The sequence below is a fragment of the Pteropus vampyrus genome, unplaced genomic scaffold (assembly GCF_000151845.1).
Source record: "Pteropus vampyrus isolate Shadow unplaced genomic scaffold, Pvam_2.0 Scaffold262, whole genome shotgun sequence".
NCBI classification, from domain to species: domain Eukaryota; kingdom Metazoa; phylum Chordata; class Mammalia; order Chiroptera; family Pteropodidae; genus Pteropus; species Pteropus vampyrus.
Window position 1 is genome coordinate 2,327,216 of NW_011889043.1, and position 16,720 is coordinate 2,343,935.

General features: G+C 32.5%; 1 protein-coding gene and 1 pseudogene across 1 annotated transcript in view; one reads left to right on the plus strand and one right to left on the minus strand.

Annotated features, from left to right (window-relative positions):
* ANKRD31 (ankyrin repeat domain 31) overlaps positions 1-16,720 on the plus strand; it is a 110,064-nt gene that overhangs the window by 9,286 nt on the left and 84,058 nt on the right. Inside the window, exons 3-6 of the mRNA XM_023520411.1 lie at positions 881-990; positions 3,915-3,952; positions 6,967-7,037; positions 14,331-14,374. Coding sequence (XP_023376179.1) covers positions 881-990; positions 3,915-3,952; positions 6,967-7,037; positions 14,331-14,374 — 263 coding nt within the window. The remainder of the gene's footprint in view (positions 1-880; positions 991-3,914; positions 3,953-6,966; positions 7,038-14,330; positions 14,375-16,720) is intronic.
* LOC105302185 lies at positions 10,292-13,942 on the minus strand (annotated as a pseudogene).

Sequence of the window (16,720 nt, forward strand, 5' to 3'; positions counted from 1 at the left end):
CTTCTAGGTTCATCACAGCAATATCTTTTTCTATTCCCTTCCTTTTCATATGTAGGGGTCTTGTTTTCTTATCCTTTCAGCCACTCCATCCCTTGGTTGGAGCACTTAATTCTTTTCCATTTAAGGTACTTATTGATAGGAATGTAGTTGTTACCATTCTTTATTCCTGTCTTATAATACATGTTTTTTCTTCTTAAAGAAGTCTCTCCAACATTTCCTGTATTCTGGCTTGGTAGTGAATTGGGTGTTTTTCAGTGATTCCGGTGGAAGAAATCCATACAGTTACATCTGAAGGAGCTCCCTCCTGCTTTTCCTGTATTGAGTGATAAGCTATTGACTAAAGTTTGCTTTCCCTTTAATCCATTCTCATCTTCTAATCTATAGTGGATATAGTTCCTTTTTTTTTCCATTGCTGCTTCAGATTAAAAAAAAAATAACTTTCTTTGGATTCTTTTTAGGAACTGGGAAGGGAAGAACGTTAAAATATGAGCTCAATTTGACATCTGGAAACAAAAACTCTGACTTTTCTTGGATTATATACTAGCATGATAGGTTTTTTAAAGTGATCTAAAATGAAATTTAAAAAAAAAGAAATTATTCTTCCTAGTGAGGTTTAAAGTTATATAATTTTTACACATATCTTTTGCATTCATTCATCCTGAAATAAGGAACTATCAAGTATTATTTTATTCAGTGTAGTATATATGTTTCTTCTTAACAATTTAAAAACTTTGACACATAAAAGTGGCAGTTAGGAAATTAAGATTCACAAAATGATTTTTAATGATATTTTGTAGTATCTATGAAATCCTTGGGTCATTCATTGCAAAGCAAAGCAAAAAAAATGTTACAAATGACTTATGATTATATTTCATTCTAGGCACACGTTCTCCTGAGATTCAACTTAAATTCAAACTCAGAGAAGAGCCGCAAGAGCAAATAAGTAAAAATAAGATGATTCCTGTTCTTAGTGAGGATGCAGTCTTACAGGTGTGTAGCATATTGATTAAATACATTCTTATTAAAAATTGAAAATGTTATTTCAAAGAGTAGCAGATTAACTAATAATTAATTCTTTTTGTCTATTTTGCTGCTACTTTCTTATTCAGTTTTTTCTTATTTCTTAAACATTCTGTTTCTTTGCCATAACTTTGATGAAGGCCAGTTGTTTTAAGAGGCAGGGTTAAAATATTTCCTTTTTTCCCTTTCCTTTATTTTTCTCTTCTTGGTCAGAAGGTTAAAATAGTTTAAATTAGGATGTAATAATTATGATTTTCATCTCCATTGTATGTCAGAGGTCATCTTAACCTTGTGAGGAAGTTACTAGTCTGTGTGGTATAATTTAAGATATGTGCCACTAAAAAGCCCTTCTTTTGTCCTGTGTGTGTTGTGAGTACATATCTGTGTACACACACTTATATATACAAATTTTTGTTTCTTTTTTAAAGTAATTCCCTAGGGAAAGGTAAGGGATGATTTAGTTAGCACTTGGCATACATAAGTTAGCTAACCAGAGATACCTACAAAGTCTTAAGGAATGAAAAAAAAGAATAGTTTGTGTGAGACATCGGATGCTCACAGAGAGTGCAGATTGATCAGTCTAACCTGGCTGGACAGATTTCTTCCACTCCCAGTAATCTATGACTTACGTGGTTGAAGAGAATGATCTCAGATAGTAGATGGTAGTTTTTTTGGTTAAGGATATGTAAATAGATTTGCTCCTTTTCCAAATCTTCATCCTACCCCCGACATGTAAAACAAAATAAAACTCTACAGTTTTATGGCTTGGTCAAAATATAGGGGTGTAGGAGCCAAAGTAAAAAGGCAGTTATATGTGCAAAAGTATTGATAGTAATTTGGATCCCTTAAGAAAGAATTGGTTGAAGTGTATCCTTGCATTTTGTTAATTAACAAATGAATAATTCCAGCCTTCATTATATTCAGAGGCATTAGCTCTGAGTGGTATTTTTGCCTACAGAGAAAAAAAATCAGCTGTCAGGAACAAACTTCCTCTTGCTTGCTTTTTTATCTTTCACATTTTTCTTATGTAGGTAGGGTCAAGTAATAATTAGCCTTCAACAGGAAGAGCCACTGGTCCTATAGTAAGATAAATGAAGTGAGTGTTATAAATATTTGAACGAATTGCTTTGTGGAGACTCAGAAATATCTAGTAATATCTAAGTATACTCTGTTTAATGAATCCTTGGGAGTTTCTAGGTTTATTTCTTGAAATTCCGTCTTCTCTTTTGGTCTCTTGCTTTGTAAAGTCTGCTTGGGAAGTGTGTATGTGAAACCAGTGTGACAACCTTGAAATATTATAAGGTTGTATTTTCAGTAAATAACAATGAACATTAATTGGAGAAGATTAAAGTTTTTTCAGTACTTTGTGTTTTCTTGTTAATATTATGACTGTTTCAGTGATCAAAGAATGCTTAGAAGTTCAGGTTAATGGCTTTATTTTCAGAAAGCTTTATTACACAGAAACAGACGTAGAGGGCCCCCAAAGAGAGAGATTTTTCTAAAGATCTTCTTTGATGCTAGTAAGATATTTAAGGTAACGATTCCTGTTAAAGTAATAAAAGCCAGTGTGCTGTGAAATCTTAAAATGGAAGCATTTTATCAGTGTATTTTATCTTTTTTGAAAGGGGTAAACAACTTAAGATTTTCTGGCATGACTTAATCAGGCATAGTCCATTCAACATTTAACACTAACACAGAGGTTGCATAATTTCTGCCCCTCAAGGAAAATACTAGAACTCGGAAACTGACAAGAGTGGCTCATCAGAATCATTATAGAGTAATACACTAGGAGAAGAGAAAAACCATGAATAAAAAGAAGGAACACTTTCTTACTTAAGTTCCACAGATTCTTTTATAGAAAAGAGGTAAGACAAAAACTAAAGAGCCAAAACTATAAAGCTCTTAAAAGAAAACATCTTGACATTGAATTTGGATCTAATAAGGGATCAATACGCATAATACATAAAGACTCCTACAATTCAACAATAAAAAACAGCCTGATATAAAAATCGGTAAAAGACATGAATAGACATTTCACCAAATAAGATACACAAATGGCCAAGAAGCACATGAAAAAATGTTCAACATTATTAATCATTAGGGAAATGTTTATCAAACCACAATGAGATACCACCTCACACTCTTATCAAAAAAACAAAATAACAGTATTTGACAAGAATGTATAAAAATTGGAATTCTTGCTCATTGCTGGTGATTCCTCAAAAAATTAAACAGAATTACCATATGATCTAGAAATTCCACTTTTGGGTTTATACCAAAAATAAGTGAAAGCAGGGACACAAAAATATATTTGTTTACCCACATTCATAGAAGCATTATTCACAGTAGCCAAAAGGTGGAACCAATCCAAGTGTCCATGGACAGATGAGTGGATAAGCAAAATGTGGTACATACGATGGAATATTATTCAGCCTTAAAAAGAAAGGAAATACTGATACATAAATGAACCTTAAAGACGTTATACTAAGTAAAATAAGCCAGTCACAAAAGGACAAATATAGTATGATTTCTTTCATATGAGATACTTAGAGTTATCAAATTTGTAGAGACAGAAAGGAAGAGGATGGATGCCAAGGATTGGGAGAGGAGTGAATGGACACTTAGTGTTCAATGGGTATGGAGACTCAGTTGACAAAGGTGAAAAAGTTCTGGAAATGGATCATGGTGATGGTTGCACATCAATGTGAATGTACATAATGCAAAGAATTGTACATTAAAAATGGTTAAAATGATAAATTTTATGTTACATATATTTCACCACAATAAAAAAAAAGACACTAAGAGTAACAGAATTGTCTTAAATCTTAAATATCTAGTTTGTTGCATTGGGTTAGCATTCATCAGTTGGAAAATACTGTTTTTCTTTCTAGCAGCCTCCAGATGAAATGGAACAAAACCAATCTCTGTTACAGTAAGCATATCAATTTTTTTGTCTTTATTATATTGTAGATATTTTTTGCCATTTTGCACATCTAAAATGAGTCTTCATTTTCTTAAGAGTTTTAGACTTAAATAGTTTTGAATAATTGCCCCCTTACACTCTCAAGTGTCATTTTATAAGAAAGACTGAATTAGATTAAGTTGATTCTGTGTTAATATTATTTTAAAAGTGAATTTATAGCATAGCATGAAGGAAGAATTTGTAGAGCTTATTGAAATTAGACTTATGTAACTATTATACTTTAAGAGACTTTATCTTTTCAGTATTTTTAAAACAATGACTATCAAAGTATGGTTTGTGGCCTCCCTGGGAATCCCTAAGACTCTTTCCAGAGGATCTGTGAGATCGAAACCATTTTTATAATAACCAACACATTATTGCCTATTTCATGGTGTTAACATTTGCACTTATAGTGCTAAAGCAAATTGTAGGTAAATGTTGGAGCCTTAGTAGGATTTGAGCAGTGACACCAAATAGTACTAGTAGTCACCGTGTTTTTCACTGCCATGTACTAACAGTTAAAAAAGAAAAAAAAACAACCAATTTCACTTAATGCATTTGATGAAGCAGAAAAGTTTTCTTTATTAAATCTCTACCATTGAATATGTACCTTTGATATTCTAGGTGATGAAGCAGGAACTATGCTTAAGTACTTCTGTGCACACTGAGGTGTGATAATTGTCTTAAGGAGAGCATTTATGCACTTGTTTGAGTTGTAAGCATTGTAAGAAAACTAGCCTCACTTTTTTTTTAATTGAAAGAATAACTGACAGACAAATTGGTTATTCACACTTGGGTAAATAGCAGATGTTTTCTTGAAAATAAAGCAAGCAAGCCAGATACTTCAAGGAAAATAGCTGTTGGTATTTGTTGCTAAAGAAAAAAATTCAAGCTTTCAAGTGAAAGTTAGAGTTTAGGAAAACTTGTATATATCACCTTGGCCTTGATTGTTTTCCAGTACTTAAAATTTTCTGGTAAGATCAGTGGTAATATTTACGAAGGTGATCTTTTTGCTGTTTTATATTGAAATATATCAATAAGATCTGCATAACTCAATCAGTATTTTCTAAAAGAGCAATGAATGATGTCACAAAACCAGGCACAGATAAAGATGAGTTCAAAATGCAAGATAGACCAGTAGGTTATAATGTAACAGAATAAAAAGTTCATTGATTTTGTTTCAGTTTCTACATTTCCTGCAACCTTTAAGGAAGTTATTGCTTTGAGTTTTGGTGTGATATCAAAAAAGAATATGCACAGTTATCCAAAAAAGCTACTAAAATATTCCTTGCTTTTCTAACTGCATATATGCATGAGGCCAGATTTTTATGTTCTTCAAACAAAACAATATATGGCAAAAGATTGAATGTAGTAGCAGATATGAGATGGCAGCTGTCTTCTTCTATTAAGCCATATCTTAAAGAGGTTTTTAAAAATGTAAATATTGCCATTTTTCTCACTAATATTTTTCATTTTGAAAAATATAATAGTTTTTCATAAAAAATATATTAACATGCTGTTATTTTTAAATTAAAAAGGTTTTCTATTTTATATCTAATATGTAAATATAAATATAAGCCGCATATACAAAAATTCTTTGGGTTCTTCAATAATTTTTCAAAATGTTTGAGGATTGTTCTTTTCAAAAAACCATTTTACGGAATAAATAGAAATATAAGTTCATCTACAAAAATGGAAAAAAAGAAAAGACTAAGGAAGACCAACATAGCATCCATAATCTCACTTCCCTGAGAGAACCATTGTTAACATTTTGTTACATTTTATTTTAATCATTCTAGATAGTTTTGTATCTTGTTTTTAAATTTTAAGTAGTAGTTTATCATAATTATTTCTCATTAATATTTTTATAAATATGAATTTCGATGGCCTAATAATATTTCACTGAATAACCTGACTATACTATAATTTATTTAATCATTCCTCTGTTATTGGATATGTACATTGTTTGCAGTCTTGCCTAATATAATTTTTTAATTATATAGATGAAAGTTTGCTTTATTTTCAGACTTATGTCTTAAATTCTCTTTTGTAATTAAAGAAAAATTCTATTACCAACTCAAACTATGATTTTATTTTATTTTAAATCAGCTTGTTCTCAACAAATTGCATTTTAGGGAAAAAAATCAGCATTCTCTTCTGTTTCCTTCAGGATTATTCTATGTGAGCAGTTTCATTTCCATTTTCAAGATAGCACATATTGATCACTTTTATTTTTAGACAGGAGAGACTGTTTATTATTCTTACTTAGGATTCAAGTAGATATAGCTGGTGTATAAAACCTGCTCTTAAAACAGCTGAAACTAGAGGCTTTTTTTTTTTTTAAAGGAAGGTATCTCGATTGCATTTATGTGGTAAATTAGATTGAGGAAAAAAATAATTAACCGATTACTTTTCTTCAATCAACTTCTAATTATCCCAGGTCAGATGATCAAAACTGCAGATTAGGTACAACCCTTATTTTGCTTTCAGCCTCTTTCATTCAGTATTTCCTATCTTTACCTACTGTGAAATATAAGAATGATAACTAATGTCTGAAAATTTTCTCATTAGTGACTTTCACTTACGTCTAAAGTATAATGATAAACTTTCAGTGTATTTGAGAATTTAGATAGCTACATAATTCAGGACCAATTTTTTCCCCGACCCCACTACCACTATTTATTTAGCAGAGAGTCATCTCCAAAGTTATTTTCAGACCTAAATGTAGTTAGCTTTACACTCCTGAAGTTCATTGTTTAATTTTTCAGCTCTCTCCTTCATTTATGCAATCACTTGAAATATCATTAACAAATTGGTAATAATTGTAAAAGTAATTGGAATTGTAGCCCCAAAAACAACTTACTCTATTTTGAAGTTCCTTTAAATGAAGAAAAAAACGTTTAAATTGTATTTGAATGAGAAATGTTTTTTCTTTCAATTTTAAAATTTGTTTGTTTGTTGATTGATTTATGTTTTTGGACTAGAAAAAGTTGTCCAGTGTTCACTGTGTCATTGCCCCAAGCTGAACTTTCACTGAATCACCAAAGTATTCAAGGTATGTTTTCATGGATAGAATCATATAAAGTAAATTTGCTTTAACCTAAAAATAGAAGGTTTAGTTAGATATGGGTTTATTTACAACTGGGTTAGTCTGTCATTGCCCCAAGCTGAACTTTCACTGAATCACCAAAGTATTCAAGGTATGTTTTCATGGATAGTATAAAGTAAATTTGCTTTAACCTAAAAATAGAAGGCTTAGTTAGATATGGGTTTATTTACAACTGGGTTAGTCTACAAATGTATGGTATGCATTGCTACCATACATTTTTACATATGAAATCAGTGTGGTTGTCCACCTTGGATCATGCTACATAAAGTTGCCTAAATGACAAGCAGCTCAGGTATAGTCAATACCTGCTACTCCAAATGTCTACTCTTTTGACTTGTAATTTTGGGATTCAGATTTGAAAACAATGTTTGTTTTTTCTGTTCTAGCATTTTTAATATGTATGTCATGTCTTTCTTAACAGGCAGTCATGCAGGCCATTTAACCTGGTTTCAGCTGTATTAGAGGATGGCTGTCTTTATCTTTAAGATGTCTCCTATTGACTTCTTCAGAATGAATATTATGTATGTTGTTGACAGTGTAGTAAATATTCTTATTGGCCAGTGAAACCCAGTATTATAATAAAGGGGCACAAGGACATGGCAACTTATAATTGAAAAAGTTTAATTTTAAAAGCACTGTCTTCTGCTCTGTTGCTACTGCAATAGCAATACCGCTTATGCCCATCACCAACTCTTGCATGCATTCTCAGTGCCTAGATTTTGATCTGTCATCTTATTTGTTCATATTTTAAGAAATATTTATTAAGCCTACTCTGTGCCAGGTATATGGATGCTGTGGATGTATGAATGCTAAATAAGTCAGGAATCCTTAAATAATAGCTATCTATCTTGGAGCATGAAGATATTAGGCAGGGTCTGAAATATCCTACCATCATTAGAAAGCAAAGATGCTTTCCAGGATATCTGAAGGCAGTGCTAAAAGGATAATGAGCTAGGTCATGGGACTCTAACTGGTCAAGCTGTGACAAATTAATGGAGGGGGGAACAACAATTTTAGCTCATGAAAGTAAGTTTGTGAAAAAACCATGAGTTCATAAAGATACTAAAAAAATATTAATATTGTAAAAAGGTAGTCTCAATATGTAAAGTGACTGTAGCAGAATGTTTAAAACTTTTTAATGGCTTTAAGAAAGAGGCCTGTTAATATGTGTACATTTTTTCTCTGTTAAGTACATATCTGCTTATAAGTCATAGGATATTTTTGTTTATCACTGTGTAAGTAGAGAAGAAAGAAAACAGAACTATAAGTCAAGTAGTCCTGGAGTAAGAATTGTACCTTTCCTTGGTACAGCACCAGCAGTCACACATAAAAACATGTTAGAAGTGGGATCTAATTATGTCCCAAGGTGACAGATTAACTTGATATCCAATTAAGGAGACTTCTCTGCACAGATTAAATCCCTCATTTTTAAGAAATTAAAGCCTTAGTTGGCCCTGCTAATCATTAAAAGATATTAAAAGAGCATTAGTTTATAATAACGCTAACAGAACAGGTCAGTATATCATAATAATAGCCCAAAAGCTTTTGTAACACTGATCAAGTGAAACTTAAAGACGGCATTCTTGGACAAAACTTTGGGTTATAAAAAATAACTTTTGTGAAGTTTAAGGTATTTACTTATTAAAAGTAAAGCCAGATAATTGGTTATTCAGGTTTGAATCATCTAGGGAGAAAACAATTGGTCTCATGCTTCAACAAAAAATCAGTCAGTAACCCAGATTCTGCCACCTTAGCTGATCAAAGAAGTTAATTCTTTTGGATCTGATAACCCTGGGGAGATACCAAAATTAGTATGACTTTAATCTTGAGAAAATATAAGAACAAATATAGAAATAATATAGAATGATTGCACCAGTATATTGTTATTTTGGAATTAGGTTAAGAGCAGTAATGTTTTATAATCATTGTATTCATGTGTGTTTTGTCTAAAAGTTAATATATTTGAAGTGGGAAAAAATGTTAAATTTGTAGTTCAAATTATTTAAGGGAACTTAAGTTTGTAATTAATGGTTAATTGTTAAAGAAACAGTTTTAAATTTTTATATGTTAGATATTTAGCTCCTCTAAGCATTTTATTTTGACTTGTCGCTTTAGAATTATTTCTCATACATTTAATCTCTTTTAAGTGATAAGTAGAAATGTGCAAAATCTTTTGATAATTTACTAAAGGAGAGACAAGAATTCAAGAAATTTTTTTATAAAAATTGTAAATTTTAAAGCTAGAAAATGAGAATTCTTCCTACATGTGTTTTTTAATATGGTACTCAAATTACTATAATACATTTTATTATATTTTTCACATTTTAAATACTAACTATTGGCATAAAAGAATGATCATTTTGATAATGAAGTGGTTAAAAACAACATAGATGTCTTTGAAGGTTTTTTCTTAATAATTCAGAGAATGAGGAAGAGGATGAAATCTTTTTTGAACTCTACCCGCCCCACCTCCATTCACCCCAAGGAGCTGAGAGTTTGTTAAAAACAAAAAATCTCCTTGCAGGGATAATTAAAGCTGTATCTGTTGTTTGGTTTGGTTTGGTTTGGTTGATTGTTTTTTTTTTGTCTTTGTTTTTACCCCTACATTGGGAGATTTTTATTAACTTAAATTGACATTGTTAATTTTGTCTGTCAAGTCCTTGGTAAGTATACCTTTATTTGATACAAACCTACCGGTTCTTCTCAATACCATATGATCATGGAGACTCGTAGTTATCAGTGCTTTGTAATAAGTAAAACAATGTTCAAATAATTAACAAGTTACTTCACTGATATACTTAAAAGAATATTCTGGAGAGTGTTTGAAAGTTCCATTTATAAATAGTGATTGATATATTTAGTTAGGTATTTGGCGTTGAAAAACAGTTCTTATATAAAACACCTTTGTAATTTTATTACATTGCTTTACTAACAAGACTAGTTATTAGATATATTTCTAATACCAAATAATAAAGCTTTATCTTCATATTTACTTTATTCATAGGACTCATATCAGTGAAGAATGTTGTATCCAACAATAACAAACTGGCATATTGCAAGTGACATTCTGTAGAAGTGAAAAGGAAGGCTGCGGCAAAAGGAACTAGACAGCTGCATACACATTCTTTATGCAGACAGTCACAGGAGAATTAAATGCAGACCAAATGCTTTTAAAAGTTTTTGTGCCTAGATGGCAATTATAATCTTCACACACTAAAGAGAAAAGGAACAATAATAATACAGAACACAGTATTTTTAATGTTTATAGCAAGTTTAATACCTTAAACCATCCACTGTGTTCTCAGATCAGACTGGCAACTGAAATTTCACATCTACCTGGTTTTGCTTGGCTAAGGTCACTATTTCAGAGAGCTTTACAACCATTTTAGCACCTTCATCCAAGTCATTACAAGCAAGAATTTCAAGTCCACTGTCTGTTATCAGTTCCTTGGTATCAACTCATGTACCTTGTAACCGTACCACAATAGATATTTTAATTTCCAAGTCTTTTACTGCCATAACTATACCCTGTGTAATAACATCATACCACACGATCCCTCCAAAAACATTGATCTGAATAGCCAGTGCTTTCTTGTTTGAAGTGATAAGCTTAAATGCTTCTGTTACTCGATGAACTGTGGCACCACCACCAACATCAAGAAAGTTGGCTGGAGTCCCTCCATGACATTTTATTATATCCGTTGTGGCCATAGCCAAACCAGCACCGTTTACTAGACAGCCTATATTCCCATCTGGCCAATGTAGTTGAGATCTGCCTTAGCTGTATCTTTATCCATTTCATCTTCCTAGATCTGGTCCTGTAGGTCAAAGGTTTTCTTCTGGCAGTAAGCTGAATTAGAATCAAAGTTGATCTTGCATCCATACACAGCACAGCTCCATATGAATCCTCTATCATTGAGTTTATTTCTACCATGGTTGCATCATATTTCAGAAAAAGGTTGTAAAGATTGACCATGGTTTCTACCACAGGAACCACAACATTAGGTGGAAATCCCATCTTCTGGTCAAGCCAGAAACTAATATAAAATAATATTGAATGTCAATTTATTATTATTTTATGTTAGTTTCAGGGATACAGCATCACTACATTTATATAATTTATATGTATAAATTATATATGTTACATATAAAATAGACATTTATATAAATTATGAAGTGATCTCCCTGATTAATCTAGTACCCATCTGGCACTACACATAATTATTACAGTATTATTGACTACACTCCCTAGGTTGTACTTCACATCCCCATGACTATTTTGTAATTACCAATTTGTACTACTTTAATCCTGTCACCTTTTTCACCCAGCCTTCCCACCTAGGAATCATCAGTTTGTTCTCTGTGTCTATGAGCCTGTTTCTGTTTTGTTTGTTCATTTAATTTGTTCTTTAGAGTTCACATACAAGAGAGATCATATGGTATTTGTCTGTGTCTGACTTATTTCACTTAGCATAATACCCTCTAGGTTCATCCATGTTGTCACAGATGGTAAGATTTCATTTTTTTTACACCCAAATAATAGTCCATTGTCTATATACACCACATCTTTAATCGTCTATTGATGGACACTTATAGGTTCTTTAACTATGGACTCAGGAGTCTCTGCAGCAACATCTTTAAAGTTGACACCACCTTGAGAACTTCCTATTAATACAGGACTTTGAAATGACCTTTCCACTGTTACTGCAAAGTATTATTCTCTCCTGAGATATCTTCACTCACAAACCAATACTTGAATGCAAATTCTGCCCTTTTCTCTTGTTTGCTTGGTAAACAACTTTTCCCAGTCATCTATGAGGAAACAGCTTTTGCTTCTGGTGAGAAAACTATCTTCACTCCACTGAAGCCACTTTCAAGTGTTTGTTTTCCTATGAAACCCATGTCTTTAGCACATCTTTTGACCCTAATTATTTAGCAATTGCATAAGCTTCATCTTGTGACAGCCACATGTCCTTTGGGAATGGCAACTCCAGCTTCTCTCAATTCCGTACTTACGTATTTGTGTAGTGAGAGATTCCTTTGCTGTTGCTGCTGTACTTGGGATCCATGGTTGTTAAACAATCCAGAACTTCCCAGGACCTGGACAGTGGCCCGCAGAGCTGTCTTGAGTGGGTGGCTCCTGAGGGTGGTGGCAGCCAACAGTCGCTGTTATCGTATTGTTTTAAAATGTTCTTTAACAAGGCAAGGCTGTCTACTATTGCCATTGTTATTCAATATAACATTAGAGGTCCTAGCAAGTGCAGTCAGGCAAGAGAAAGTTATAAAAGGCATCCAAATAGGAAACAAAGAAGTCAATCTGTCACTATTTGCAGATGACATGATTCTCTATATGGAAAGCTCTAAAGACTCCACAAGAACACTACCAGAAACAATAAGCAAATACAGTAAAGTCTCTGGATACAAAATCAATGTTCAAAAATCCATAGTGTTCCTATACTCTAATAATGAAGTGTCAGAAAAAGAAGCGGAAAAATAATTCCTTTTGCAATTGCAACAAAAAGAATAAAATACCTAGGAATAAATTTAACGAAACATGTGAAGGACCTATATAATGAAAACTACAAGACCCTATTAAAAGAAATCGAAGAAGATACAAAGAAATGGAAAGATGTTCCTTGTTCTTGGATTGGAAGAATCAACGTAGTTAAAATGACCATATTACCTAAAGCATTACACAGATTTAATCCAATCTCCATCAAAATCCCATCAGCAGTTTTTATAAAAAAAAAAAATAGATGAAATACTGCCATTTGCAACAACTTGGATGAACCTTGAAATAATCATACTAAGCGAAATAAGCCAGACAGGAAAAGTTGAAAATCACATAATATCACTTACATGTGGGATATAAACCTAAAAGCAATGAGCAGTACAAACAAACAGACTCATGGACATGGACTATAGACTAGTGGTTACCTACCAGAGGGTAGGGGGCAGAGAAGGAGTGGGGAGGTAGACGGGATAAAGGGGGTCAAATATAGTCAGGTAGGGGAGGGTGAAGTGGGTAAAGAGGATCAAATATATGATAGCTGAAGGAAACTGGACTTTGGGTGGTAAACACACAATAGAATATACAGATGTCAAATTATAATGTACACCTGAAAATTATATAATTGTATTAACCAATGTTAGCCCAATAAACTTAATTAAAAGAAAGTTCCCTTATTTGTATTAAATTTTAAGCAAACAGAGATATCAAATTTTAACTAAGATATAGATAGTGTAATATATCGTTATTGCTTGGCACAAAGGGCTGTAATGCAAGGATAGGAAATTATTTATATGACTTTTTGCTCATCATCCTGTGGAATGGAATATCATGTGTTAACTCTCCTAACTGATTTTCATAGCTTTTTATCAAATGGCAAAGGTCCAACAAGCAAAAGCAATAGTCAAACAAGCAAAAGCAATAGGTTTTTGTTGGATGTAAAGCTCAGTAAGCATACTTATGCTTATTTTTTTCCCCTGAAAAACCTGTTTTGCTTGCAAAGATGCAATCTGAGATTCAGCAGATAGTTACTTATACTCTGGTTATAGATACTGCTTAATCAAAAGAAACCAAAGGAATGACTCAAGAATACTTGAAATGCCAGTGAACCCTGAATTCCTACCTAAGTATGTCAGAGTGCCTGGGCCTTGATGGTGAAAGTAGGCAAGAGAAATGGAGTAGAAGAAATATCTTTTCTCTTAATCCTGCTTAAGTTGGTGTAGATTTTTGTCAGCCAGCTCATCTCAGAGGTAGCAGGGTAAGGAGTGGATGGTGAAGGTGAAATCACATTTAGGACAATCCCTTGATTCTTTTTGGCCCTACATAGGGTATTCCTTTTCATGCCTAACTTGACAGTATGAATTCTATACCTATAATGGAAGAGATCTTGACACTGAGAAAGTAGATAGGATTTTTCCTCATGTAGTTAACAAATACTTAAAACAACTCAGCCAAAATAGAAAGATTGGTTTTTAGCTAAACTAATTCCAAATAATTATAATTTTATTTGGCTTCGTGTAAAATATTTTTTAAGAAATGGAAAGATTTTTTATGACTTTATTGCCAACATAATGATACTTTTATATCAATAAATTGGTATAACAATTATAAAATGTTTGAATGTCTGAGGTAGTCATTTCAAGTTAAAAAATTAAGAAATGCCAATTGAGAGGACATATTTTTAATGCTTTAATAAAACTGGAATGTAAATATATTCTGTTATCTTTTAGGGCCTACAGCTGAAAATCCTGAAGTTTTGCCACACCCAGAAAAGGTCGGTCTATATAACAGATTATCTATGCAGATCATGGATTTAGATTTTTTAAAAAGTTATGTTTATTAAAGTCTTAAGCTCATTTACTGTCTTCCCTTTGTAAGAATATGACTAAACCATTTCAATAGATAGAAATCTATTTTTGTCTAACAACCCCTTCCAGTATTTGTTCTTCTTTACCTCTAATGAAATAGTATTTTCTTAATCTGTATTTCTTATCTAGCAATGTAAGTCTCCTGTTCTTAGAGGAGAAGCATATAACTGATGGTCAAACTAGTTGCTGAGACAATGTAGCAGAAATACCTTCTGTTGGTTTCTCTGTTACCCTAGTTCCTTTATATCTCCTTCTAGATACTGATTTCCCATATTCAGTTGCTAATCATTAACCATGTATTGAGTGCTTGTTTTGGCTTTGAATTCTGCTTGCTGTATGGGGAATCAGAAGACTGGAAGACTGGCTCTGCCCACAAGGACTCACGCAATCAAGGACCTCCCTAGGCCAACCCTACCATACCTGTACCTTACTTCACCTCAGTTGTACCTTACACAGCCCTACCCCTATGCCTTTGTTTAGGTCAGGGACCAGAAAGCAAGGGAAAGAGCATAAAGTTTGGAACTGGATAGGTATGTGTTCCAAGGGCAAGTGTGTCATTTACTACTAGTAAAATATAGCTACTGATATTCATTTCCCAGGATTATTGTGAGAACTGAGAGCAATGATAACTCATGGTGTCTGGCTCCTAGTTTGTGTTTAATTAACATGTGTTTCTGCCTTCTTTCACTCCTTCACAAGTCTTTAATTTCTGGTTCAAGTCCCTTTTCCTCTGTGGTTCAGTCTCATGACTCTGGTGATCTTGACCTAAGTAATTGCTCCCTCTTCAGCATTCATTATTCCCTGACTATATCAGTATTTCCAAATCACTTGCATCCTATAAAATTAATAGATCTTTTGAGAAAAAGGAATTTTTTGAAGAAAGAAGTTTGGAGAACACTGTATCCTAAAGTCTCCTCAGAGATTGATAATGTGCATACTCAGAAAATTTTTGTGATAAAGAAACCTGTTTAACTTCATTTTACCAAGCATTTTTAAAGCAATCATGAGAACTCTCAACTGACTCCCATTTTCCCCCCGCCCAGAAAACTTAGTAACACACTAAGCTCTGTGGGTTATGCCATTCATTTGAGTTTATACAGTGTTTTTGACATTATACTTTATTTAATGCCTTATGTATTTATGCCTTTAATCTTCAGTTAGAAATTAAGTTCCTTTAGGGCAATGTCCAATGTACTTTATTATATCTATGGCCTTGAATTTAGTAGATATAAGGACTTCAAATAAGGAGACCTTGAACTGTGACTTAAAGAGTGGATAGGATATCTGGTTCTTGAATTCCTTCTAAATTCCTTTTATCTTTCAAAGAAAAGTACAGTTTGCATTACTGCTAAATAAATATATCTTAAGCTTTGTGTGTTATATATGGGGAAGATAAATGGTGGCAGGTAGGAAAGAAAGAGAGGAAGAATAAAATAATTTTCACTTCTTTTATTCATATCAAATCAGAATATTATGGGGCTTATAAATTACAATGCATTCTTTCCGAGTGGTATGTTGATGGAAGGTGGATTTGATTTTTAGAAACAGCCAAAAATCAATGAAACCTATTCTGTCATTTAAGGTCAAGCAAATTAATAGTTTTTAATGTTGAAAAAAAATTTTGTGTCTTGAAAGGATTGAGACTGGTTTTCTTGAGTGGTTTATAAACAGATTTTGAAAACAATTTCAAAGAAGAAGTCTAATATTTTGAGCATTTGGAAACATTGTGAGAACATGTATAACTTATTAAGATGATGTCTTTGAAAATAATAGTCATTTATAAATATGTTTTGTGCTTTTTGTTTAAAACAACCATAACCCAGAACCATTTTATTACAGCCAGAGCTCATAATATTTACATAGAACTGTGTCCTCTTTATTGCCTCTTACCTCCTGTCTTTTGGCCTTTTTACTTCATATTTACATATTCATGCAGAGGTGGGGAATAAAAAGAAGGTGAAACTATACCAATTTTATTCCTGATTAATGATTTTTATGAAATTCAGTAGATTTTTGACAACCATTAACTGCAGTGAAGTTTTGAGATCATCTCTTAATTTAACTGTCCATGCCATCTCTGCTTCTTTTTTTAGCATAGTTAAATTTAAACTTATCTGAGCAGATAATTGCCATCTGTATTATGGCCAATTTTATCCATGGTCCACTATTAAATGTTTAACCGTATATTCAGTCTTTAGTCATTTGGCAGAGGAAAGTAGTAAAGAGTATTTTTATTTATGGAAGGGGAGGAA